General features: G+C 41.3%; 1 protein-coding gene across 1 annotated transcript in view; it reads left to right on the top strand.

The window, feature by feature from the left end:
• LOC116060479 (CUB and sushi domain-containing protein 1-like) overlaps positions 1 to 25,211 on the top strand; it is a 366,236-nt gene that overhangs the window by 262,648 nt on the left and 78,377 nt on the right. The window contains exons 30-37 of the mRNA XM_031314040.1: positions 4,534 to 4,721; positions 6,421 to 6,615; positions 21,575 to 21,691; positions 21,817 to 21,930; positions 23,729 to 23,824; positions 23,997 to 24,200; positions 24,571 to 24,695; positions 24,796 to 24,892. Coding sequence (XP_031169900.1) covers positions 4,534 to 4,721; positions 6,421 to 6,615; positions 21,575 to 21,691; positions 21,817 to 21,930; positions 23,729 to 23,824; positions 23,997 to 24,200; positions 24,571 to 24,695; positions 24,796 to 24,892 — 1,136 coding nt within the window. The remainder of the gene's footprint in view (positions 1 to 4,533; positions 4,722 to 6,420; positions 6,616 to 21,574; positions 21,692 to 21,816; positions 21,931 to 23,728; positions 23,825 to 23,996; positions 24,201 to 24,570; positions 24,696 to 24,795; positions 24,893 to 25,211) is intronic.

The following is a 25,211-nucleotide window of genomic DNA, read 5'->3' on the forward strand; positions in this document are numbered from 1 at the left end:
AACATGTGTTGCACGGAGGCCACTTGAAAGGCGGAGTGAGAGTGGGTAATTAAAATTTAACACACCTGCCCTTTCAGCCCAAACTATACGGATCGACCGCCAGTTGTAGGCTTAGCGCTACTGCTTCAAGTGTGTTTTATTTTCCATCTTATATTCCATTAATTATGGCAGTCTATCCCTGTTTTTATGTTCATTGGTGCTATACAAATATTAGTTATAAAATGTATTATTATTATTATTATTATTTTTACAGGTTTCTACAAATCATCAGAAATACATACAGACTCATTTAAATGAGGATTGGTAATCAACTGCATGAGTATATGATTTATGAAGTTTGTGATTTGTATCATGATTGATCATAACTTTGCTATGGGTATATAATATCTTGCAAAAACAACATTTCTTCCATGCGTTCACAGATAATGTTGAGAATAAAAAAATCACACAAGTACAACACTCTAAGTAAATTAACTGATATTAATTATATTAGCCTACATTTTCCAGTAAAATATCAATCTAACAATGAGGTTTTCTTATGAAACTATCTGCTAAAAAGCCAAAATGTATTTATTCAATTTATTCTACTTTGGTGGTCAGCAACCAGAGTTTTACCACTTATAAATTACTGTCACCTAACCATGGATGTATTTTCTTGCACCAAATACATAACTGCAATGCATTATGGGTAGAGTTGGGTACTGAAACCTAAATGACCGGTATCTACCAAGAGGGTAAGCCTCTCTCCACAACGCGTACCTCCTATGGTGCCATTTTGATGCTACCTAGCCCTCACCCGCCGTTAGCATTCCATTGACTGCCATTCATTTTGACGTCACTTTGACAGCGAATAACTTTACATCTGAAGCGTTTAAAGACTTTATTTGTCAATTGTTTATTTCTAAAGAAACACGACAATGTATAAAAGGCTCCATTACCTTGTATCTCTTTCAGACAGGTTGCTCACGTCAAATCTACGCCTTCAAGCTCAGTTGGAGGCTGCGCAGTAACGCTCAGCCCTCACCGGAAAAGTGCTTCTAATTCACTTCAGTGGTCTCCGTTGAAATCTATGGGATCACTTGGTCCATTTATTTAACTGTCTATGCTATCTACCAGACCAAAAAGCAACGCAGATTTCTGTGCCTCTTTTCGGTGTCACTTAAATGCCTGAGTTTCTCTCTAACGCTCCGAAACAGACGTTAGAGGCAACAGAAGCATCGCTCCACGTGATGCTAGTTAACACTTAACATTACACTTGGCAACGGGTAACATTAATGTTAGCCTACCCTTAGCTAGTAGCTGGATTAAACACAGTTAAAATGCTGACAGCTAAACAGTGTAAAGGTGTGACTGTATTTCACTGTAGAGGACTGTGGCGTACAACAGTGTGCAGCTAAAGACATAAACTAGCACTATGGTGGTAAATGGTGCGTTTACTTGAAACTGGTATACCTTGTGGTGCAATCAAAGTTATTGTAAAATACCCTTTTCTCATCTGTTTTTGTCGTTTAACAGCAATTTACTATTGAAATAAATTATTATTGTTATAAGTTATTGTTATTAAATTTTTAATAAATCATTTAAATTTGATTATTTGGGTTAGGGAAAATTTCAACAGGGGGGAGATTTTTCCGGCTGGTCAGTTAGTTTGTCCTCTGGGTTTTTTAGAAAAAACATTTAGAACGTCTTTTTGACCAGTTTTGACAGCTCTGTGTATTGGATTGATCAGATCAGATGAAAATGAGCGGATCCTTCTTTGTGTGCCTTCTCGACATCATTTGCTTGCTTTCCTTACGACTGGTTTTCTTCATCGGTGTGAACATATTGGTAATTTCCTATGCATTCTTGAAGACATACAGTGCATTTGATTTGTTCAGGAACTTTTTGAACACTATATGTTGGCGGACACACTAATCTTGCCTTGATTTGGAAAGTAAAATTCATGTATATGAAAGGGATTTCTGACCATTTCCATGTTTAGTTTTTTTGGTTATAGGGCAGTGTTTATTTACAGTACATTTCAAGTCCTGATTGTGCTTCAGCGGTGAATGTTACAATTCACAGTGGTTAGGGGCTTATGAGTTAGGCAAAAGTGAAGATTGGACATGTAGCAAAGGAGATAAAAGCAAAGCTGACTTTCTCCAGGTTGCCAAAGGAGAAAAAAATGACCCAATTTTGGCTTCATGTTTTTCAGCTGGAGAGATAATTCCATTTTGTTGTAACAGTGAGACACTTTTTTATTTTACTTTTAATTAAGTTGTATTGATATGGCTTGCTTTGTGAATGCTGTGTGCCTTTTCTTTTTCATTATTTATCTAATTTCAACCTAGTAATTGTGTTTTATAAACATAGCTTCTATTGAACCATTTACTAATCACTCAGTCTTTTGATCGGTCTTTGAATCAAATCAGAGTTTCTGAAGTAAGAACTCATTTTGTGATATCATACAGTATAATGGCCATTTGAACATTCACATCCGATCTTTTAATTGTAGCGCCAAAAGTTATCAGCCAGACAAGATGTTAAAATGTTATTTTTTTTGTAAAATATCGCAAGGTAATATCACGTTCTATAAATGTAGTCTACTTACTACTAACAGTCAGTGGTAAGGTATTTGCATTCATTTATAATGAGAGTGCTGACTGTTTTATTTGACTTGTACTGTATATTTCAAGACATATAATTCATTACTAAACAAGCTACAATATAAGTTCTCAAGTTTTACATATAACTCTTAACATACCCTTGTTCTACTCTTCTTCGGCCATTAGAGGTTATGATGTTCTTCCATTTCTGCTCTGTGAGATCTTTATGTTCTTTTTGTGACATTTAGTAGCTTTAGCATTCAGACCCAGAATGTATCACTAATGCAAAAGGTATTAGCACGGATCATTTTAATGCTTTGTCAGTGCAAAAAGGGCATATGTGCAGTTAAGCCCATTCTGCACCAGAAACACAGGGCTTAAACTTGAGCATTCTTCACACTTATTTTAACTTTAGTAATGATTACATAAGGTTATCATTTAGTTCAACAATAAATATTGTTATCAGCCAAATGCCAGTAACACCTCTTTTGCCCAAACTCAGAAATGCATGATTGTCTTTTTGAGTCTTAAAGTAAAGCGAATAAATAAAGTTTCTAAGGGACACATAACAGGCTAATCCTGTAAATATGACAGATTAATTGGGCATTTTGTTTGTAAATATTTTCTATATCAAAATATCTGTCTGGTCTATAAGATATTGTTTTTGCATTTTACCTTTCTCACCAAAATAAATTATGTGTAACCTAAAGGCCTAACAACCATGTGAAATGTGTTTCCTACCTCATTAAATGTTTGGAAAGCTGTTGTTTTAAATTTTATTAGCAGAACTGTGTATTACCTCATGTAACTGCTTGGCAGCGGCCCGGGTTCAAATCCAACCCGTGGCCCTTTGCTGCGTGTCATCCCCTCTCTTTCTCTCCCCCTTTCCTGTCTATCCACTGTCACTATCGAATAAAGGGAAAAGCCCCAAAAAAATCTTTAAAAAGAAAGAAAAAATAATTGCTCATCTAAATGTTGTTCTACAGCGCCCCTGCTGCTCAAAAACTCCACAGGGTACCTTTATGCTAGTTATCAATAATGCTCAACATACACAATACACCTCCTCTTTCTCTCTTCTTCTCTTTCTGTGTGTGTGTGTGTGTGTGTGTGTGTGTGTGTGTGTGTGTGTGTGTATGCGCACATACAAATTTGTCTCTGTGTGACAGGTGGGAGACAGGGCTATAACGCAGCCGCTGTAAGAGCAAATACTGAGACTTTGTGTGCGTGTGTGTGTGTGTGTGTGTGTGTGTGTGTGTGTGTGTGTGTGTGTGTGCGTGCGTGTGTGCGTGTGTGTGTGCGTGTGTGTGTGGGTGTGTGTTCCTATACTTTTACCCTCATTGGGATCAGATGACATGTATGTATAGATAGATGAGGAGAAGCTGTCAAAAGCAAAAACCAGCAACACTTTTACATACATCAGGATCTACTGTAGGTTTGGGCTGCAGGTTAAATAATTAAGGACACATATTTGTGTAAGGTTTACACTCAAACACATACACACACATACTGAGGATATAAATCAAAATGGATCATCACATGTTCTTTCAAGAGTAGACAACATGATGATTACTTTAATATATAGATGATGCTGCATGACTGCTTTTTGCGGCAGCACACTTTTTTTTTTTAATATCAATGAAATCAATGTTTTGACTATATATTGCTGTCTTAAATTCAAGAGGAAAACAACAAGTTTAAAGTTTTCATTTTTAATACAGTAAACACATCCAGAAAACATGTCAAATGAAAGTAAGATGAGCAGACGATTAGAAGAGAGATAGCACAAACTAATAGGCAGTCATTGAATAAAGCAGGAATTTTAATTTAACACACATCACTGGATTAATTGTTTGGATCATTTAAATAAGGACACAAACAAACTACAAAGTCAATCTTACTAAATTCTTGAACCCATTTTTCTCTGTTTTGTTTTGTTTTTCTACCCCAGTTTCAACATGGAGCCAAGTTACGACTTCCTGCACATCTATGAGGGTGAAGACTCTAATGGGCCGTTACTAGCAAGTCTCCAAGGCAACCAGGCCCCAGAGCGAATAGAGAGCAGTAGTAACAGTCTCTTCCTGGCATTCAGATCTGATGCCTCACTGGGCATGTCTGGGTTTGCCATCGAATATAGAGGTAATTAAACCCCAAAACTTTTCCTCAATATAATCTCCTTATACATTTTCCTGCAAGGCCACATTTAAGATACTGAAATTCATCTTAGATAATGATTTAAAACAGTCTAATCTACAGACTGTTGACTAGTTGTGCTAAGTATAGCAAGTAGTAATGCTACTAGTAGCAGTAGTAGTAAAAGTAGTTGTAGTAATGATAGTAGTGGAAGTAGTACAGTATAGTAGCAGGAGGAGTAGCAGTAGGGTAGCTGAATTAGTAATAGCAGTAGTACAGTATTCATAGTCTATGTATTAGGTGGTGACAGTATTCATAGTAAAGTAGCAGCAATAGTAATCAATTGGCAATCTCAGCATAGCACTGCACTATGGGCCTAATTAAGTTCAAAGCTACAAAACAAACCAGTAACTAGCCAACAGCTGTGATTATTATTCATAATGAAGTTGAGGAAAAAATCAATGCTGTGTTACATTTCTACTGGTAATATTGTGTGGGCCAGATTTCCTAAAGCTTTTGCGCCTGAAAATCAGGCGCAGATGGGATGCATTGTGCCCCAAAAAGCAGTAAATCTGGCCATGTATTTGTATTTGTGTTCTGTAGACTAAAATACAAAACAGTCATTGTCACTGTGTTTATGAAGTGTAATGATTAAAATGTCGATATAGGAGTGTTGTGAAGACTGGATAATATTTTAAGCTGCCTACCCCATTAATTTCACCCTTGCTGTACATCAGAAGTGTTTCTCAGTTGAAAGGGCACGCTGTTCCATGTCAGCCCATGACTTGTTTACTTTCACAGATTGTGACTCATCCTGGTTTTACAGATGTTGCTTGACTGGGGGTGATTTAACAGCTAGTCGATGTGAAGCTCATGATTAGTTGTTTGACTGACTCGAGAAAAATCTGCTCTGTCAAGTTTTATATAGTATTTTCTCTCTTCTTTCTCTCACTCCATTTATCTCTAATTAAAAAAAGATTATCTCCTTCTCTGTTGTCTGTCTCCTCACGCTACCTTACACCTTTGTACTATTGTCATTAATTCACTACCTTTCATCTGCCATCTCTCTAATTAAAATACAACCTTAATCATCTCCTTGTTTCACTTCCATCTTGCCCTCCACCTCTCTCTCTCTGTCGGTTTCCCTCTGTCAAGCCCAATATCTCATTTCTTTGGGCGATCACAGTAAAGTAAACAAGCTGGCCCAATGCCAAGTCATAAAGAACCAAGACAGTTGTGAGATTTCTTAACTCCACGATTACCCTTATTTGTTTCTTCCTCTCCCATGGGGGGGGGAATAGAGGATATTCAATACAACCTATAGAAGTCAACAAATAGCAGCCCGTTGACTAAATGTAGCCCAAAATTACCACCAATATTCTTAATGGAATCTGAAAATGTCCTTTATTCGAATGCATAAATGACTTAGGCATGTTTTAGAAATGTACATCTATAACTGTTATAACTATTCATTAAAATTTTAAGGAAAATGACATGAATTTGCCATCATGTGGAGAGAAAGTTGTAGCAGTGCCTTTTCCATCACCACGTGGGGGACTGTGCAGTGCCTGGTGCTGATATGAGATCTAATGAACTAATGAGATTAATACATAATGAAAAATAGAAACATTTATAGTTTAGTAATATTCCAAATTAGTTGGGCCTTGTCATTGTCCAATACACAAACTCTCTCTATTCTCCACAGAAAAACCAAGCGAGGCCTGTTTTGACCCTGGTAACATTATGAACGCCAGTCGGACAGGCTATGACTATAAACTGGGATCTCAGGTCTCCTACAACTGTCACCATGGCTACACAACAGTGGGTGGGGATACCATCACCTGTGTCATGGGGAATGCTGGGAAGCCGGTGTGGGACAGGGCTCTGCCATCATGTAAAGGTAGGAAAGACACATCAAGAACTGCTTCCTTACAAACACCATGCTGATGAAAAGCTCATGTGGGGCAAACCCTGCCTATGTTAAACTATTAAAAAACAACCTGCTTGCACAAACACTCAGTGGCCAGTTTATTAGGTACACCTGTACAATCTAATGTGCTCCAATACAACTTTTCTGCCATAAATACTACTTTTATGATGCCTATAATGTTCAGATTTTGTGAGACTTACAGGTCCAAGACCTACAATTCTAAGTGTGTCTGTGTGTGTGTGTGTGTGTGTGTGTGTGTGTGTGTGTGTGTGTGTGTGTGTGTGTGTGTGAACTTCGGAGACATAGAGTCTGTCAGGGATTGGAAGACTGAACTGTCTAATTGATTGACAGCTCAGAGAGCTGAGGAAGTGGCACCTGCCAAAATGCCATTCAGAGTGTATATGTGATGTGTGTGTGTGTGTGTGTGTGTGTGTGTGTGTGTGTGTGTGTGTGTGCGTGTGCGTGTGCGTGTGTGTATGATCTCTAAAGTGACAGAGACCTGGCCTGGTGCCATATGGGTAAACAATTCAAATAGGACACAGAGTAAGGTGGCAGGACAAGGAATGAATTTTAAAATGAGCACAAAAGACACACACACACACACACACACACACACACACAGACAATGTACACTTATTTATAACTCTTAACACTTTGAAAAAGGCTCCTATGAAAGCTCTGTTTAATAATGTCTGAGAGACAGTGAAGAGGGGGGGTTAGGGGGTGGGAGAGAGTAAAGATGAGATAATTGCAGTCAGAGTAGCCATTTGAGAACAGCAATGAATAACAAACTGAAAAAAAGCTCATTAAGTTATTTTATTTCATGTTCACTTTCATTTATTTCAAGATAATATTGTCACATACCAACTTTAGATGTGTTACCGTTACTTAACCAATCTCAAATCTGGAAATGTATTGAAGAGTAGTTTTTTTGTCCAGCAGTGCGGTGGTAATCTGTTTTTGAGTAGCATAATTTTAAGGAAATTTGATTCCTAATAAAAGCAAAAATTGCTCTTTCAAGATTTTTTTTTTTTACATCATTGTCTTAGCGTAAGTTCTGGCAGGTCACGGAGTCAAGCGCGGCTATTATCTCAGTTCATGACAGTTCCTAAGCTAGCACACCAGCTGATGGTTCTGCTGAGTCCCTCTTTTGATTGGATTTCCAAATATCTAAATCTATTTAAACTGCTTTTCCCAGCGCACCTTGCTGCATCTCTGCTAGCGCTTGAAACCCACCTCCTCCTTTTAAATTCATGTTGTCCGACTTAATCAAGGTTGTGTCTGTTCTGTACCCTATGGGGATCCTGCACTGCTGCTCTCGCCGCTTAAGGCTTTCCATACATGCACATGGAAGGGCAGGGAGGTGTGCTCTCCCTGCCTCATGCTTTCCACGTATGCACGTGGAAGTGCGGGGAGGCCCCAGAACAGAGCCATACCGCCAAATACAAATTGCAGATGAATTAATCTATTTTGACAAAGTGGTCCTGACTGAAATTGTTTTGGTGCACTAGCTAGTTGAACAGCCAGAAATGACTGACTGAATCAAATGTTTTGAGTTGCTTTTTGGCGGAGCGGACGTAGAGTGGTAGACTGTTCCAGAGTGTGGGAGCATTGGCAGAGAAAGCCTTGTCCCCAAAAGTCCGCAACCTGGTGCGGGGGGTGTCCAGCAGGTCCTTGTCAGAGGACCGCAGGAAACGTAACTGAGTGTAGGGGTGTGGAGGAGATCAGTGAGGTATTGTGGTGAGAGTCTATGGAGAGATTTGTAGGTGAGCAGGAGGATCTTGTACTGTAGGTGATGCGTGACTTGACTGACATCAGAAAGTTAGTCAGTCAGTCATTTAGGTCATACCTTAACCAACTAAACAGTTACTGTAGTTAGTTATTTGGTCGGACCAATAACCAGCCAGACTTAATCCGTGAATAGGTTACCTGCTACATTTTTTGGGATGGGCTAAACATTAAAAGAACTTGTGTTCACTGGCAAATAGTGGTGGCTGAAATTGATTCAGTGTAATATTTAGATGCTTTCTCCCACAATACTGTATTTATGAACAGAAGCCAAGTATTGATATTTTAGTCAAAGTTGAAGGCCATTAATGGAAGACCACATAATGGTCTTCAGTCAAATAAAAAATGATCTGAAACGCAAACTGGCAATTGATTCATGTCTTTTTACTGTGATTGAATTTTCGTATAAGGTGTGTTTATTACAGCTTGTTACTGTTAAAAAATTGAAACTGAAATTGCATTTCAGTGTTTAAGCTCTGATCCACTTTATTAGCCTACACATTAATATTTCTATATCACACATTCATTCTGGGTATATTACATTGCAGATCGTGTCATATGGGCTACTATGCCAGCTTATACAGTAGCTTAGAACATATATTATATTACTGTTGATTTCATAAATTGCCAAAAAATGTATATTGACATTTTTTGGTACTGCGTAGTACATGGTGTTTTAGAAGTTCTTGATTGACTCAGATTTCAACCATATTAGCACTGCTCAGTGGAGTTGTTTGCTCTGTTTGCTCACAGTGAGACAGACCTTCATTTGGTTCCTGGCCCAGGCCCTTTCTGTGTCCCAGATACATTGATCTGCTGAGATTGCTGTCACCTACGCTATAGGACAGTTCACATAATCAAAGCAGAACGATTTAAATAAATCCAGTCCTACATAGTAATCTTTCTCTTTTTCTCCCTCTGCTCATATTGCACATTGAATTTTCTCACCACATAGTTAGGGGAGTTTCTCTGTCTGTCTGTCTGTCTGTCTGTCTGTCTGTCTGTCTGTCTCTCTATCTTTGGGCAGCTCCTGGGGCTTTTAGACCAAACTCATTAGACAGGGTGAGACCTCTTTAAATAATACATCTCCACTTAAACTCCTTTCTCCTCCTCTTTCCTTTTCTCTGTAACTACTTCTCACTCTCTTCGCTCTCTTATTCTACATTCCTCCCACCTGTGTGTCTGATTCACTCTATATTTTTCTCTCACTATTTCTCTCTGGCTCTCTATCCCTTTTTTTATTCTATCTCTCTCTCTCTCACACATACACACACACACACACACACACACACACACACACACACCTCCCATCTTAAACCGCTCTTTTATTGGTTTCCATGGTAACTAAGAGCTGGTGCGAGAAAGAAGGAATTCTCCATGACTGTTGATAGGGTTGTGTGTGTGTGTGTGTGTGTGTGTGTGTGTGTGTGTGTGCGCGTGTGCGCGTGCGTGCGTGCGTGCGTGCGTGCGTGCGTGCGTGCGTGCGTGCGTGTGTGTGTGTGTGTGTGTGTGTGTGTGTGTGTGTGTGTGTGTGTGTGTGTGTGTGTACGCGCGCGCGCGCGCGCGCGCGAGAGAGAGAAAGAGAAAGAGAGAGAGAGAGAGGGTGAAATACAGAGAGGTGAAGTGAGAGGGAGACGGAGCTATTATTGAGTGCCGCCTAGAGGCAGTATTCACACACACAAACACACTAACACACATGCACACCGAATACAGTACACCACTCGTGTTTATACATGCAAACACACTTGAATGTATAATCTTTTAATACACTACATGTTAAGTAAGTTAAGTTAAAGAGGAACTCCGGTGTATATTACGTATGTCAGCTGTTGTACCAAGTATAAATAGCCGAACACCAGCTAATCGTAGCCCCTCACACTTAGCTGCTGGTTGCGTTAGCATTGGCAAGCCTGATAAGTGCCGGCAGAAAACAACAGCGTTTATAAACAAAATGTACTTCCCTGCAGTGGCAATAAACAAAATACATGGGCTCGCTGCGCTATATTTAATTTTACAAGATATTTAGGGCTGACGAACAGTAATGTTAACTGAGTCTCTCATATTGCAACACAAGTAACAATACTGTCACTCTCTCAAAGGGCCATTATTTATCAAACAGACTGACCATTCTGAAAGGCACTCTGCCCTACTAAGGACTATCTTCTGTAAAATCAACCCTCTCGTCTTCATGCATGCGCATTAAGGGAAAGATTGTGTAACTGGTATGATGATATAACTGCTAATCTCCTGTACTTAATAATGTTCACATGTTCAAGTTGCAAAGGGCCATGTGTGGGAAATTATTCACTTTAAAGAGCAAGTGCAACTTTATGCAGATATATTAAAAGAAGGTTGCAATGGGAAGGGAAACATTTTAATTACCCTACAATCTATTCCATAGAAACTTAAAGATGTGCACTGAATGACATAATATAAAAATATTTTGAGAAAGCAGAAAATAGACACTAACTGAAAATGCAATAACACTAAAAGAGGACACTCGAAGTTATGGCCCTGTGGTCATTCAATTTTAAACTCAAACTGATGCTGACTGAGTTACTTTGGCGATTGCACTTTTTTTTGACAATTACAAATGTGCATGTGGCTGCAGTGGCTGGGATTCTAAGGAGCATCAGCTGTGTCATTTAAGAGATGACTCAATCTGAAAGAACACAGATTAAATGCCAAAACAATACATACTAATTCATTTCTTTTTAATATTTACTAAAACTTTACAGTGTACAGGGAATTTAGACAGTGACACATTTTTGTACTTCAGCACATTGAATTTAAAATAAAACAGTGACTATAAATTGCTGACCTTTTGCTTATATTTGAAGGTGTTTACTTTCCAGGATCCTAAATCTAGTTCCCTAACTTTAGGATAAAAATGTATTGAACAAGTTTAAAGAGACTTAAATGAAATCATCATAAGCACTTTTTCGTTCAATACCCTGACCTGTAGAAAAAAGGAAGCTTGCCTCTCCCTTGGATAAATAATGGTTAAAATAAATACTCTAAATAAGTGAGTGACTGAAGTCAAAAGCCCTCAGACATAAACATACACTTAGTGATGCTCTGCCAGGCCTGTACTCAGCCAGCTTTACTTATGGGTTGTATAACTAACTTAGTCGTGTTGTTTACTGTACCGCTATACCTCCAAAATGGCAACTCTATGACATCACAGACAATAAACACACATGATTATGAGACACAGCCATCTTCTAACCGTAAACAAACCGGGAACTATATTCTCAGACAGGTTTGCTGCAAGCAAATCATTCCGCCCAAGTACTATATTCTTCCGCCTGAGAATATAGTTCCCGGTTTGTTTACGGTTAGAAGATGGCTGTGTCTCATGTTACGTTGTGTTTTGTACACGCTGTGACTCTACAAATCACAAGATGTAAATAGGAACATGTTGGCGTTATTTTGTCACTTATTGGGAGCAGTAGGCTAGCTGGAACCATTCACCTGCATGTACTGTGACGGGCTGCTGCCTCTGGGGCCGTCAGACAGCGTTACAGCACCCACGGAGATGAGAAGGGTATGTATGGACTTGTGTAATTCTTGGGGTTACTGTGAATAAGCTAAATTCCTAATAAGTCGTTCCTTTAACAACAGATGAGTCAGCAGCACCCCAGTCTCCCCCTAACTGTGCCCCTCCCTGTCCCAGTGAAGAAGGTGAGCAACATTGTGTTCAATGACATGCCTGAGAGTCTGTGGGGATTTCTCTGTCTCTCTTGCTCTTTTTACCATTACAAAAAAGAAAATGAAATATGTATTAATGACAGAAATTCAAACACATTAATAATTATTTTCTCACATAATGATCATTATGAAATAAAATAAAAAAACAACAACAACCTACTGTCTGTACTGGATGCTGGACAGTTGGAAACAGTGAGTAGCTTCCCTTAGCCTGCATGTGCATGGTTGCTTTTAATCTGGCATCAAATAGTGAACTGCATACTAGACTTGCATGCATGTACAAATCACCAGCAGTAAATATTGTGCTAGTAGTATTGAACTACAAGAAGCAAGACAGTTGCAAGCTTTTAATTAGAGTTATGTAAAGCTTTTGATGGGACAGTTAGGTCCTAGAGATGTGGTGACAACAGCTGCGCAGAGGGGGCCCAATTTGATTTTTTGTCAAGGGGCCCAAAATTCCTGGCGGCGCCCCTGGGTGCAATGTCCTAAAATTTGGACTGTATAAAAAGGGCTCACCCAGTATGGATGTCAACACCCTAAAATACAGCACTTTAACATTACTGTGTGTTTCACTTTAATCCAGTTTACAGGATACAAAGCCAAAACAATACAAACAATGGAATATACTGATACTTATGGAATAAATTGCAGCTACTGTAGGACTAAGGTAACAATATAGCAAGCAATGCTTCTGACAACAGTGCCCAAACAGTTTCATCCTCTTTGTTGCTTCAATCATTTAGAGACATTATCTTTAAATGAAGTATTCAAATTTTAATTGTGTGCCTCTTCTCAATTTTTTTCCTGCTGCTGAGAGCACTGCCCATTGCACTCAAAGCTGGCGGGCGTATCACTACTCCAATCTGTTATTCTTATGTATTTTTCAAAAAATCCAACTGGCTACATTTGGCTCAAAAGTTGTTAAGTTAAGCAGAAAAATCATGTTGTCCCCAAATAGCACTTGGACCCTCCAAGGCTTTGTTATATAATCTCAAAGTATAGTGCTTTTGATCTGTGTGCATGTGTATTTGTGCGCGCAAATAGTGTCCAACCAAAGATCTAGCTGTAAATCCAAATAGACTCCAGTTGTAACCTTGTAATTTATAATGTGAAATTAATGGAAAATAACTTTAAAAAGGTGCAAAGTGATGCCTTTCATTGACTTGACAACACACACATTTATTTACCTGTAACACTGCAGTATACAGCAGTATTTGGTAACTATATATTATATTATAAATGTACAAAAAGTGTTATAACATAGTGGCACTTTTTTTTATAACTGAGATAGCTGCTCTGCCGCACCCTCTTCACAGTAGTTCCTTCCGCTTGACACAAACCCAGCAGGATAAAAATTTTAGTAAATGAATTTATGTGGTGCTGAGCCAGTGCACAGTGTGGGATCTCCTGTATCAGCGTACTGTAATTTAAAAAAAAGCCTATTAATCCCTACTACCATTGCATGACCCATAAGAAGCAGACCTTCCATCTTCAGCACCCTCAAGAGAGTTACAAACCTTGTGTGTGAACAGCATGTGGGCGTGTGCACATTTATACTGCAGGTTAGGCCAGCAGAGGTCGATTAAATTAGTGTAAGTGAATGTGTGTGTGTGTGTGTGTGTGTGTGTGTGTGTGTGTGTGTGTATATGTGTATGTGTGGAAAACAGCAACAACAAGCACATCTGTCAATGCCATCCCCCCAACACACACACACTCATGGTGCATTCTTATCGCTTCTTTTCTCACCTCTTCTGGCCTCTTCACTTCTTGTCTTGTTTTGGTTGCTAGTGTGAGTACCTCTGTGGCCCAATCCCAATGTCCACCCTCGGTATCAGCTGTGATCCCTAACAGACTTTAATTATCATCACCTCTGTGCTCAGTGAAAATGTGAGAGCACAAGGGAACAGAGGTTAAAGTGCTGTATGAGAAATGGGACAGCACTGTGAATTAATATGTTGCCTGGGTCATAGGCCTGTCTGTGGCCTCTCAAATGTGAGGATGTGATTGTACATGTAGTTTAAAATGTAATAATAGCCTAAATGTTGTAAGCAATGTTTGATCAAAAAAGATAAAAACAAATTGTCATTACCATGCATTACTTTAAAAATAAATAAAAATAACTAGAAACAGTCACTGGTGCTATGGACATGTTCAGGTTTTTCCAGCTCCTTCAGTGTTTTTTTGTTTGTTTTTCTTTTGGATGTTTTGGGACATCCTCTGACATCCCTTGAGGGTAATTCCCTCAAGCAAAGTCTTCAGCATTGCAGTGGAAACTGTGCATAAAGGGCTCAAAAAGTCCACCGGAGAGCCCTGAGCCCTCATTAGGAACACATGTCAAAGCCTATGAGACTGTGAGTGTGGACATTAAGATGGGCCTTTATTATTGGCTAAGGCTTGCTCAGTAAAACCAATTTACATGCCTGGAATGAAAAAATACAGCAAAACTTGGTTTAGTTTCTACTCTTTTGCTTAACAGTTGTTGTACTTCCACCCACTCGCCCTCCTCTTCCCCACTCCTATCCCTTTATACTTTCTTCTTGTTTCCTAAAGCATCAGAGTAATCACCCTCTTTCTTTTCACTCCTCCTGATCCCGCACACTGTATCGATTGATTTTTTTTGTTGGATTGATTCTTGTTGTGCTGTTGCATTCAAACTTCAGGTCTAGAGGTCTTGTCTTGATCTACCCACAATCCCCCAATGGTGCTGCTCTAGGCTCAGGTGTCAGCCTTATCAAAAGCCTTCACACACATGTGCTTTGATCACTCACACCCTCATACGACATGACGTACACACAAATAAATGCATTAAAAATGCCATGCAAGTCACTCTCTTTCTCTCACACATCCATGTGCTTTGATCATTCCCACACATACACAAGAACACACATGTGCACAACACTTTTTTAGTCCTACGTCTCACTGTCTCTGTCTCATTTACCTTTTCCTCTCTCACAAATATACACACACACAGACACACACAGCAATGCTTTGAGGTAGTAGTGAGAGTACAGGAACATATTTAAAAAAGGCCTAAACTTTAAAGTTGAGTTGCAGTTCTATTAGGAGCTTTTTCAAAAGCATAAACAGAACTGTTATATCGACTTTTCAGAGAGTAACCACAAACTGTTGAGCAAACACTACATATACACAATAAAGGTTAATTTAGTTTCATCATGAAACACAGGGAGAATAAAATGCCTTTGAAACCTCAGAAAGAAATGGTTTTGCCATATATAGTGCTGTATGTAGAATTGTTGTTTTATTGTTGTGGTTGTTTTAGTGTGTGTGGGTGGGCGGGTGGGTGTGTCTGTCAACGCACCTCAGAATCAGAATCAGAATCAGAAAGGGCTTTATTGCCAAGTACGTTGCACATACGAGGAATTTGTCATGGTGTTGTTGGAGCATGTCACACATACAAATATAAGAAGGATAAAAAGATATAAACAATATAAGTATAAACATATACACACAGTACGTATTAATAACGATAAAATAAATTTAAATAAATAGTAAAATAAGTTAAACAGTAGTGAAAAGGGACGCTACAGCAGAGTAGGTACAGTGGCATGAGGAGCCAGAGGTGGGGTGTGGAGAGAGTCAGGATGGATTCCGAGCCTTGTTTAGAAGGCTAGTGGCGGAGGGGAAAAAACTGTTTATGTGGCGTGAGGTTTTGGTCCTAATGGACCTCATCCTCCTGCCAGAGGGGAGTGGCTCAAAGAGCTTGTGTCCGGGGTGGGACGGGTCAGCCACAATCTTACCAGCACGCTTCAGAGTCCTGGTGGCGTATAGGTCCTGGAGCGGCGGCAGATTGCAGCCAATCACCTTCTCAGCTGACCGAATGACACGCTGCAGCCTGCCCTTGTCCTTGGCAGTGGCAGCAGCGTACCAGATGGTGATGGAGGATGTGAGGATGGACTCAATGATGGCTGTGTAAAAGTGCACCATCATTGTCTTTGGCAGGTTGAATTTCTTCAGCTGCCGCAGGAAGTACATCCTCTGTTGTGCTTTCTTGACGAGGGAGCTGATGTTCAGCTCCCACTTGAGGTCCTGGGAGATGGTAGTTCCCAGGAAGCGGAAAGACTCCACAGTGTCAATTGTGGAGCCACAGAGGGTGATGGGGGCAGGTGAGGCTGGGTTCTTTCTGAAGTCCACAACCATCTCCACTGTCTTTAGAGCGTTGAGCTCTAGATTGTTTTGCTTGCACCAGGTCACCAGGTGGTCAGCCTCCCACCTGTAGGCGGACTCGTCTCCATCAGAGATGAGTCCGATGAGGGAGGTGTCGTCCGCAAACTTCAGAAGCTTGACGGACTGGTGACTGGAGGTGCAGCTGTTGGTGTACAGGGAGAAGAGCAGAGGAGAAAGAACGCAGCCCTGGGGGGATCCGGTGCTGATGGTCTGTGAGTCGGAGACGTGTTTCCCCAGCTTCACATGCTGCTTCCTGTCAGACAGGAAGTCAGTGATCCACCTGCAGGTGGAGTCAGGCACACCAAGCTGGGAGAGTTTCTGCTGAAGCAGAGCCGGGATGATGGTATTGAAGGCAGAGCTGAAGTCCACAAACAGGATCCTAGCGTAGGTTCCTGCGGAGTCCAGGTGCCGGAGGATGTAGTGGAGGGCCAGGTTGACTGCATCGTCTACAGACCTATTGGCTCTGTAGGCAAACTGCAGGGGGTCCAGGAGGGGGTCGGTGAGGTCTTTGAGGTGTGAAAGCACAAGGCGCTCAAAGGACTTCATAACCACAGAGATCAGGGCGACGGGTCTGAAGTCATTAAGTCCTGTGGTCCTTGGCTTCTTGGGGACAGGGATTATGGTTGAGGTCTTGAAGCAGGCTGGCACGTGACATGTCTCCAGTGAGGTGTTAAAAATGTCTGTGAACACTGGAGACAGCTGGTCAGCGCAGTGCTTCAAGCTGGATGGGGAGACAGCATCCGGTCCAGCAGCTTTCCTGGGATTCTGTCTCCTGAACAGTCTGTTGACGTCCCTCTCGTGAATGGAGAGAGTCGTCACTGAGGTGGGAGGGGGGGGTGGAGGTGGAGGGGACCTTTAAGGAGGGCATTGGTGGGGGGGCCCAGGACCCTGCTGAGGTGGGCGGGGTGGAGGTGATGCACAGTGGCTGTAGCTGTAGGGAGGTGTCATGGGGGATGGTGTCAGGACTGTCCTTTTGTCTTTCAAATCGACAGTAGAACTCATTCAGGTCGTTGGCTAGGTGTCGGTCATTGAAGGAGTGGGGGGTTTTAGGCTTGAAGTTGGTGATCTGCCTAAGTCCTTTCCAGACAGTCGCAGAGTCATTAGCTGAGAACTGGCGTTGGAGCTTCTCAGAGTACCGATGTTTAGCCTCCTTCACTGCCTTGCTAAATTTGTACTTTGACTCTTTAAATCTGTCTTTGTCCCCACTCCTGAACGCCTCTTCCTTAGCCAGCCTTAACCTTCTGAGTTTGGCTGTGAACCAGGGTTTGTCATTGTTGTAACTCACCCTGGTGCTTGATGGAACACAGCAGTCCTCACAGAAACTGATGTATGACGTCACAGCCTCTGTGTACTCATCCAGACTGTGGGTAGCAGTCCTGAACACATCCCAGTCAGTACAATCCAAACACGACTGGAGATCCTCCACAGCTACACTGGTCCACTTCCTTGATGTCCTCGCTACAGGTTTGCAGAGCTTTAGTTTCTGCCTGTAGGCGGGGATCAGGTGGACCATGACGTGGTCAGAGTGCCCCAGTGCAACACGGGGGACGGCGTGGTAAGCATCCCTGACTGTGGTGTAACAGTGATCCAGAATGTTCTCCTCTCTGGTCGGGCATTTAATATGTTGTCTATATTTAGGGAGTTCATGAGTGAGGTTCCCTTTATTAAAGTCACCAAGGACAATAACTAGGGAGTCCGGGTTGGTCTGCTCCACACACAGTATCTGGTCGGCAAGCATGCGCTGCGCGTCCTGCACGTTGGCCTGCGGTGAGATGTAAACACCGACCAGAATGAATGAATGGAACTCACGGGGTGAATAAAAAGGCTTACAGTTTATGGTGAAATACTCCAGGTCAGGAGAACAATACTGCTGGATCACTGTCACGTCGTTGCACCAACCGCTGTTGATGTAGAAACAGATTCCTCCACCTTTAGTTTTGCCGGAGAGAGCCGTGTCTCTGTCCGCTCTGAAAAGCTGGAAGCCTGCCAGCTGCAGCGCAGAGTCCGGTATTAATCCACAGAGCCACTTCTCCGTGAAGCACAAAACAGCAGATGAAGAAAAGTCCCTGTTTCCACTCAACAGCAGTTGTAATTCCTCCACTTTGTTGGGCAGAGAGCGCACGTTAGAGAGGAATATTCCAGGTAACGGTGTGCGTGATCCTCGCTGGCGGAGACGCACCAGCGCACCGGCCCGTTTCCCTCTCCTCCGGCGTTTCTCTGCGTGAGCAAAGGTGAGCACACCTTTGACCAGAATGTCCAAAATTTCCAGTGAAGGGAGAAGAAAAGTGGGAAATAAGTCTGATGGTGTTGTTGCCCTGAAGTTCACGAGCTCTTCACTTGTGAATGAGATACGGGTACCATCGCAAGAAACAGAATTAAAACACAAAACAAAACAAAACAGAGCGCTCCAACACACCGTGTCGCCATTCTGCGGCGCCATCTTTGGAGAGCCATCTCAGTACAAGTTAAAGAAAGGATGGTCAATGTGTAAAGGAAGACCACTACCTACTTTTGAAGCCAGATCAATTTATACAAGACTATGTTAATATGTGCTCTTTATACCTGTATAAGATATCATTAGCATTCTGCCACTCATAGTCAGTCTTCAAACATCAGAAGATGTTTCATTACAACAGTCCGGCTGAAAAAAAAAAAAGTGACTACCAGGAACAGGCTGGTTGACAATCAAGAAGAGGTTGGTGATGAATGGAGAGACATATGGCAGCTCGGAAGGACCTAGGCGTTGTGAGTTAGCAGTCCAAACCCCACCTTCTGTGAAAAACGACCCAAAGCAAGCTACGGATCAAACAAATGTGTTATATCCCCAGAGGAGCCTGAGAGTGAAGGAGAATGAGCGTTCCAGTTGGACAGATACAAGGTTAACGACTAACGTTGTGCGGCAAGATCTGCAAAAACGAGAGATGCCTAAAGATCTGCTAGTCGCAGATGAAATGCAAGGAGGGATTGCAAGCACCACAATGCACATGTCTAGCACCTGGTGAGACAGGAGGAGCTGGCCCTGGAAGCACTCCACAGAGCCCAAAGCCTCCGTGTGGTGCAAACAGTCCCTCTGGTAAGGCAATTTAGAGAAGAAAAGGAGCAGGTGGCCTCAAGCCTGCAAAACAACAGAGTGGCAGAAGTTTGACTAGGATGTTGGTGCTGGAAGCAACAACCAAAGGGGACGTGACAATGAGGCTACAGGCTATGACGACCATCGTAGTAAGCGTGGCTGCTGAGAGGTTTGGTCTTGAGGTGGGAAGGGGAGACAAGCAACTCTACACCAAGAACCAAAGGCAGAGTTGGACTGGGATAATAATTCAGGCCAGGAATCAATCAGCAGTCCAGGCCAATACCCACACATTCACAATAGCCCGTGTATACTGTAACTTTTTTTTTTTTCTGTTTATGCTTATGATGGCCATTTTCATGTGTAATTATGTCTCATAAGTTGTTGCAGCAGGGTTAATACCATTTGTTACAGATTTGGTGCATAATTTAACAATTTTTGACTACTCGAGAATTGATAAAAATGGTCAGAAAATACCATATAAAAAATCCTTTCTATTATTTAGTATCAAAACCTTTTGACTTTTGGAAATTTCTGTAAGAATTGCATTTTTCTGCGATTGGATGGCAAGCAATTCTGTTCTGGAAACTGCTCAGATTCAAGATACCTAGGAAAGCCATATATCCTCTGAATGCCCTAATTTTCTAGTTTGTGGTTGTACAGTTTCATGAGGCTGTGATTATCCTAGAGTTCACAACAAGTCATTTTGAACGGTGAAGTCAATTTTATAAAAGATTCATTACAAGAAAATGGCTACTATGGGAACTAACATCATCACACATGAATACAATTGAGTTCATTGAATCCAAAAGAGTCTCAGCTTTCCAGACATACCCAATTTTTGCAATTTCAAGACTGTTTAGGGACCCCAGGATGCAGAAATATTCAAAAACACTATTTTAGAATAGTCGAAAATAACACATTTATACTGGACCTAGGACAGTGCGAGGGAGTGATAAGACCACCAGAGCCCGCTGAGGGAGTCATTCAGGATGTGGTAAGAAAAGCAAGGTCAGTTCAGCACCAGGACAAAGCAGAGCATCATACAAGGTATACAATCACTGCCCTAAGCTGCTACATTGGCTTTGGAGGATCATTAAGGTAATTTGGAGAAGAGGCAGAACTGCACTACAGTGGTGGCAAGGAGTGTGGATTCCTAAAGAGTAGGACTCCAAGAATATCAGCAAGTTTAGAATCATCTCGTAAGTGACTGGCTGACTATTCCCTCAGGAATGGATAAATCAACACTTCAGTGCAGAAAGGTGGCATCCCTGGGATAGCAGGCTGTTTACAGCACACAGATGTGGTTACACAGTTTCTCAGAGAAGCTAAAGAGAATAGGGGTGATCTGGTGGTTCTGTGGTTAGACCCGGCTAACGCCTATGGCTCGATCCCCCCACAAACTCGCGTTGGAGTCACTGGAGAGGCACTATGTTCCAGCGTCAATAAGAGAGCTCATCCTGGATTATTATTGGGATTTCAGCCTGAGAGTTTCAGCAGGGTCAACAACATCTGAGAGGCACAGAGTGGAGGCAGGAATATGATGAACATGCTGGTAAAATTTGCTGAACCAGAGTGTAGAGGGCCCAAGTCCGGGATCCCCCAACCACCATTCTGCGCCTTCATGAGCGACTTAACAGTGACTACTGAGTCGGTGCCTGAGGCAGATAGATCCTTAAGGGATTGGACAGGCTGATGGGATGGGCCATGATGTCATTCAAGCAATTAAACTCAAGGTCCTTGGTTTTAAAGAAAGGCAGAGTAGTGTATAAGTTATGGTTTTCTATCGCAGAAACACCAATCCCTACTATCTCTGAGATGTCCGTGAATAGCCTGGAGAGGCATCGCCCTCTATGGAAACACCTGCGAACTGAGGCTTCTCAGAGCTGGTAATCAAAGATAGCCAGCTATGAGCAGCTATAGTAGGAATCTCTCTTTCTCTGCTGGAACGACAGCGAGTACAGCGGAGTTTGACAGTCACTAGAAGCACAATAACGTGCATGTCTTTAAGCACAGAATGTGTCTAAAGTTGAAAAAGGCTTTGGCCTCTCTCTTTGGAAAATGTGCACTGTGTAAAACACGTAAACAGTATCTAAAACGTAGCTTATAAATTAGCTTGTGTTTTATTTAAGAGCCTGTAAATTAAAAAGATGAAATTCCCTTTCTGTCTTTCCATAGCTCCATGCGGAGGACAGTATGGTGGATCTGAAGGAGTCGTTTTGTCTCCAAACTATCCTCTAAACTACACTACAAGACAGACTTGCTCCTACTACATCACTGTGTCCACACAGTTTGGTAAGTACATCAATGATCACACCATACATTCTTACAATGGATTTGTAATTGAATCACCTACAGAAGAGCTAATTTATATCCATCTTTCTTTCTTTGTTGTGTTCTTGCCTGTACATCTTCTTCAGTGGTGTTTGGTCAGTTTGCTGTTTTCCAGACAGCGATGAATGACTCAGTGGAGCTGTTTGATGGAGCCAATGAGAATGCTCGATTGCTTAGCTCCCTGGCTGGGTCACATTCAGGTGAGTCTCCTATTGGCTAATACCAGTGTCAAACAAAGCTGAAGGAATGCTGTTGGGTCACACTGCTGCTATTTGATTGTTTTTTTTTCACTTATTGGGAGTTAGCATTAAATTACATTTTTGAAAAGCTGCTGTTCAGTTGTAATGTTTCAACGTTTTCTCGTTTTTCTTTTTTTGGGCTCCTGGGCACATCTTTGAAAGAGAAAAATAATGAAATCTCCTGTAAGAAAGCAGCTCTTGGGGGCTGTATAACACAGCAACAATGGTCGTTATCACAGTTTATTTGACAGTGATGTATTTGGTGAAAATCCATTATGGGTTATCTTTACAAGAAGAAATCAGCAGTGGAAAGCGCCTCACTGGGGCCACACAATCCTCCCTGGGTTTCCTTATCCTCCAAGTTTGAGTCATCCCAGCTTGGCAACATTTTGAGTCACTACACAGTTACACACTCAGCATGATCAAGATTCAGAGATGAGGCAAAATCTATATAGATGACATAGTAGAAGAATGAAGTATGAAGAAATATTGATAACAAAAGTTGTTGGCAAAATGTGCTCTCATTGCCTCAAAGCTATGTGCTCTTCTGTTGTGTGTCATGACCAGGGGGCATGCTGCAGGGGAATCCCACTGGATCTGACATGTAGTTTCTTTCTGTAGAAATCAGGGCTTTTAAAATATTTTCTTTGTCATTTTTATTTAGTTGTGTGCTTGTAGAATTTTTAGAAAAATGAAAACTTTAAAGGACTACAAAACAGAGAAAACACAAACATATCTAAATGGATATGATAGAGCATGACTTGTATGTCATGTATCTTTTTTTATACTAAGGTTTACATTTTTGCTTTTTTATGCCCTTTTTCCTTCATTGAGTGGATTAGTGATCTTATTTCAACGCAATATTAACTAGGAGGATGTGACAGTTTTTGTTTGGCTAAATGTAGCTGCAATTTATTTATTTCCAACTACTATCCATCCAAGTTAGTTCAAAGGAAAGAGGCCAGTTTATGTAATGTAGAATGGGTGGCTTATTCCTTAAAGTTAATTTGGGTTGGAAATTCCCCTTTTGGCAGCAAAGAATGAAACACACCAGGATTTACAAAATAATGTTAGCCGCATCATTACCCTATCACACATGCACACATACACGCGCACACACACACACACACACACACACACACACACACACACACACACACACACACACACACACACACAGGCAAACAGCTTTATAGCACATTGTTCCAGCTAACTGACTGATTATCCTGACACACAAACCTATTAACGCACATCCACGCATACTAAACTTACACATACACACACATCCCGATGCAGCTAATGATGGTTCTAAATGTCAGCCACACCAGACCATGTTTTTCTCATTTATCACTGTTACTTTGTTTGCTTGTGTATGTGTGTGTGCATATAAATCTCCTGCCTGTGAGTTGGTGTGTGCTTTTCTTGCATTCTTATTCTTGTGAGGACCACATTTTAACACACTGTGAAAATGAGGGAGAAACCCCTGCCTGAATGTAAAGCAGTACAATTAAATTTGTGTGTGAGTGTACGTGTGTGTGTGTTCATATGGAACTGAATGTTTATGTTCTGTGTGTCCATTGTCTGCAATTTTGTAAAAGGAAAAGAAAAACTTGCTGTGTGCCTTCAGGAGAGAAAAGTATGCTGTTTTTATCATTAACATTCATTTTGAAACCATCATGTTTGTGTGTGTGTGTGTGTGTGTGTGTGTGTGTGTGTGTGTGTGTTTGTGTGTTTGTGTGTGTGTAATTGTTTGTCCAAGGAGAGACATTGCCATTGGCAACTTCCAATCAGATCATGCTGCGGTTCAATGCTAAGAGTGGCCAGTCAGCTAGAGGTTTTCACTTCGTCTACCAAGGTAACGCTCACTCTGTTTGTCTCTATAGCTCTCTCTCTCACATACATACACTTACACACAATAGGTTGCATTGAATTCAAGTTCAACATGAAAGTATCTCTACTGATAGCTACATTTCTGTTTTTTTTCTGTTCTCCTTTTTTTCCATATTTAATTACCATCATCATTGTAGCTGTGCCTCGCACCAGTGACAGTCAGTGCAGTTCAGTGCCAGAGCCTCGGTATGGCAGGCGAATTGGTTCAGAGTTCTCAGCTGGCTCTGTGGTTCGGTTCGAATGCAGTCCAGGGTATCTACTGAAAGGATCCAGTGCTATCTGGTGCCAAGCCGTGCCAGGTGCCCTCGCACAGTGGAATGCAACAACACCAAGCTGTATAGGTAAGGCTAACCGACCCTGAAATGTATCTAGAATGTACCCCACATATATAGTAAGCAATCAGTCCTTTTTGGGAATCATCCAGTACAATGAGAGTTGGGATTTTTACATTTATTCTAACGAACTAAATGTATGCCTGTGTGAAATCTCTCTCTGCTGAGAGCAGGCATTTTGCAAACAGCTTCAACTGTCACCTTAGTTTATACCATAGTAAATAATGTTTATCATATTCTCCTGTTCCCTGTAGTGGTAATTTTGAACACCATATTGTTTGGGGTATGCAGAGCAATATTCCAACAACCTGTCTTATCTGTTAGCTATTTAAGTTAATAAACATTGCCAAGAAATGAATAATTTATGTCTCCATTGTAGTTCCCTGCAGTGGCAATTTGACTGAACGTCGCGGTACAATACTGTCTCCTGGCTATCCTGAACCCTACCCAAACAGTCTCAACTGTCTGTGGAGGATCCATGTTAGTGAAGGGGCTGGGATACAGGTACATATATGTATACACTTATAAATGAATATTTAACTACGGAAGAAACACATAAACTAGGAGGTTGTTATTTTTATTTATTTTATCGTTTGCTATTTAGATCCAAGTGATGACGTTTGCTACTGAGCACAACTGGGACTCTCTGGAGATCTACGATGGAGGAGACATGACAGCTCCAAAATTAGGGTCGTTTTCTGGTATGACAATAAGCTTACACACACACACACACACACACACACACACACACACACACACACACACACACAAACAAACACACAAACTTGTGCACATACACTCTTGCACACAAACACTCCAGAGATCTATGATGAATGAGATATGACAGCTCCTAAACTACACACACACACACACACACACACACACACACACACACACACACACACACACACACACACACATTGTGAATTAGAAATGACAGGTCTTAAACTAGAAAAAAACACACATACAGCATACACTGGAGATCTATGATGGATGAGTTGTAATACCAAAACATGATAA

This window comes from Sander lucioperca, chromosome 3, assembly GCF_008315115.2.
Source record: "Sander lucioperca isolate FBNREF2018 chromosome 3, SLUC_FBN_1.2, whole genome shotgun sequence".
In the NCBI taxonomy this organism is placed as follows: domain Eukaryota; kingdom Metazoa; phylum Chordata; class Actinopteri; order Perciformes; family Percidae; genus Sander; species Sander lucioperca.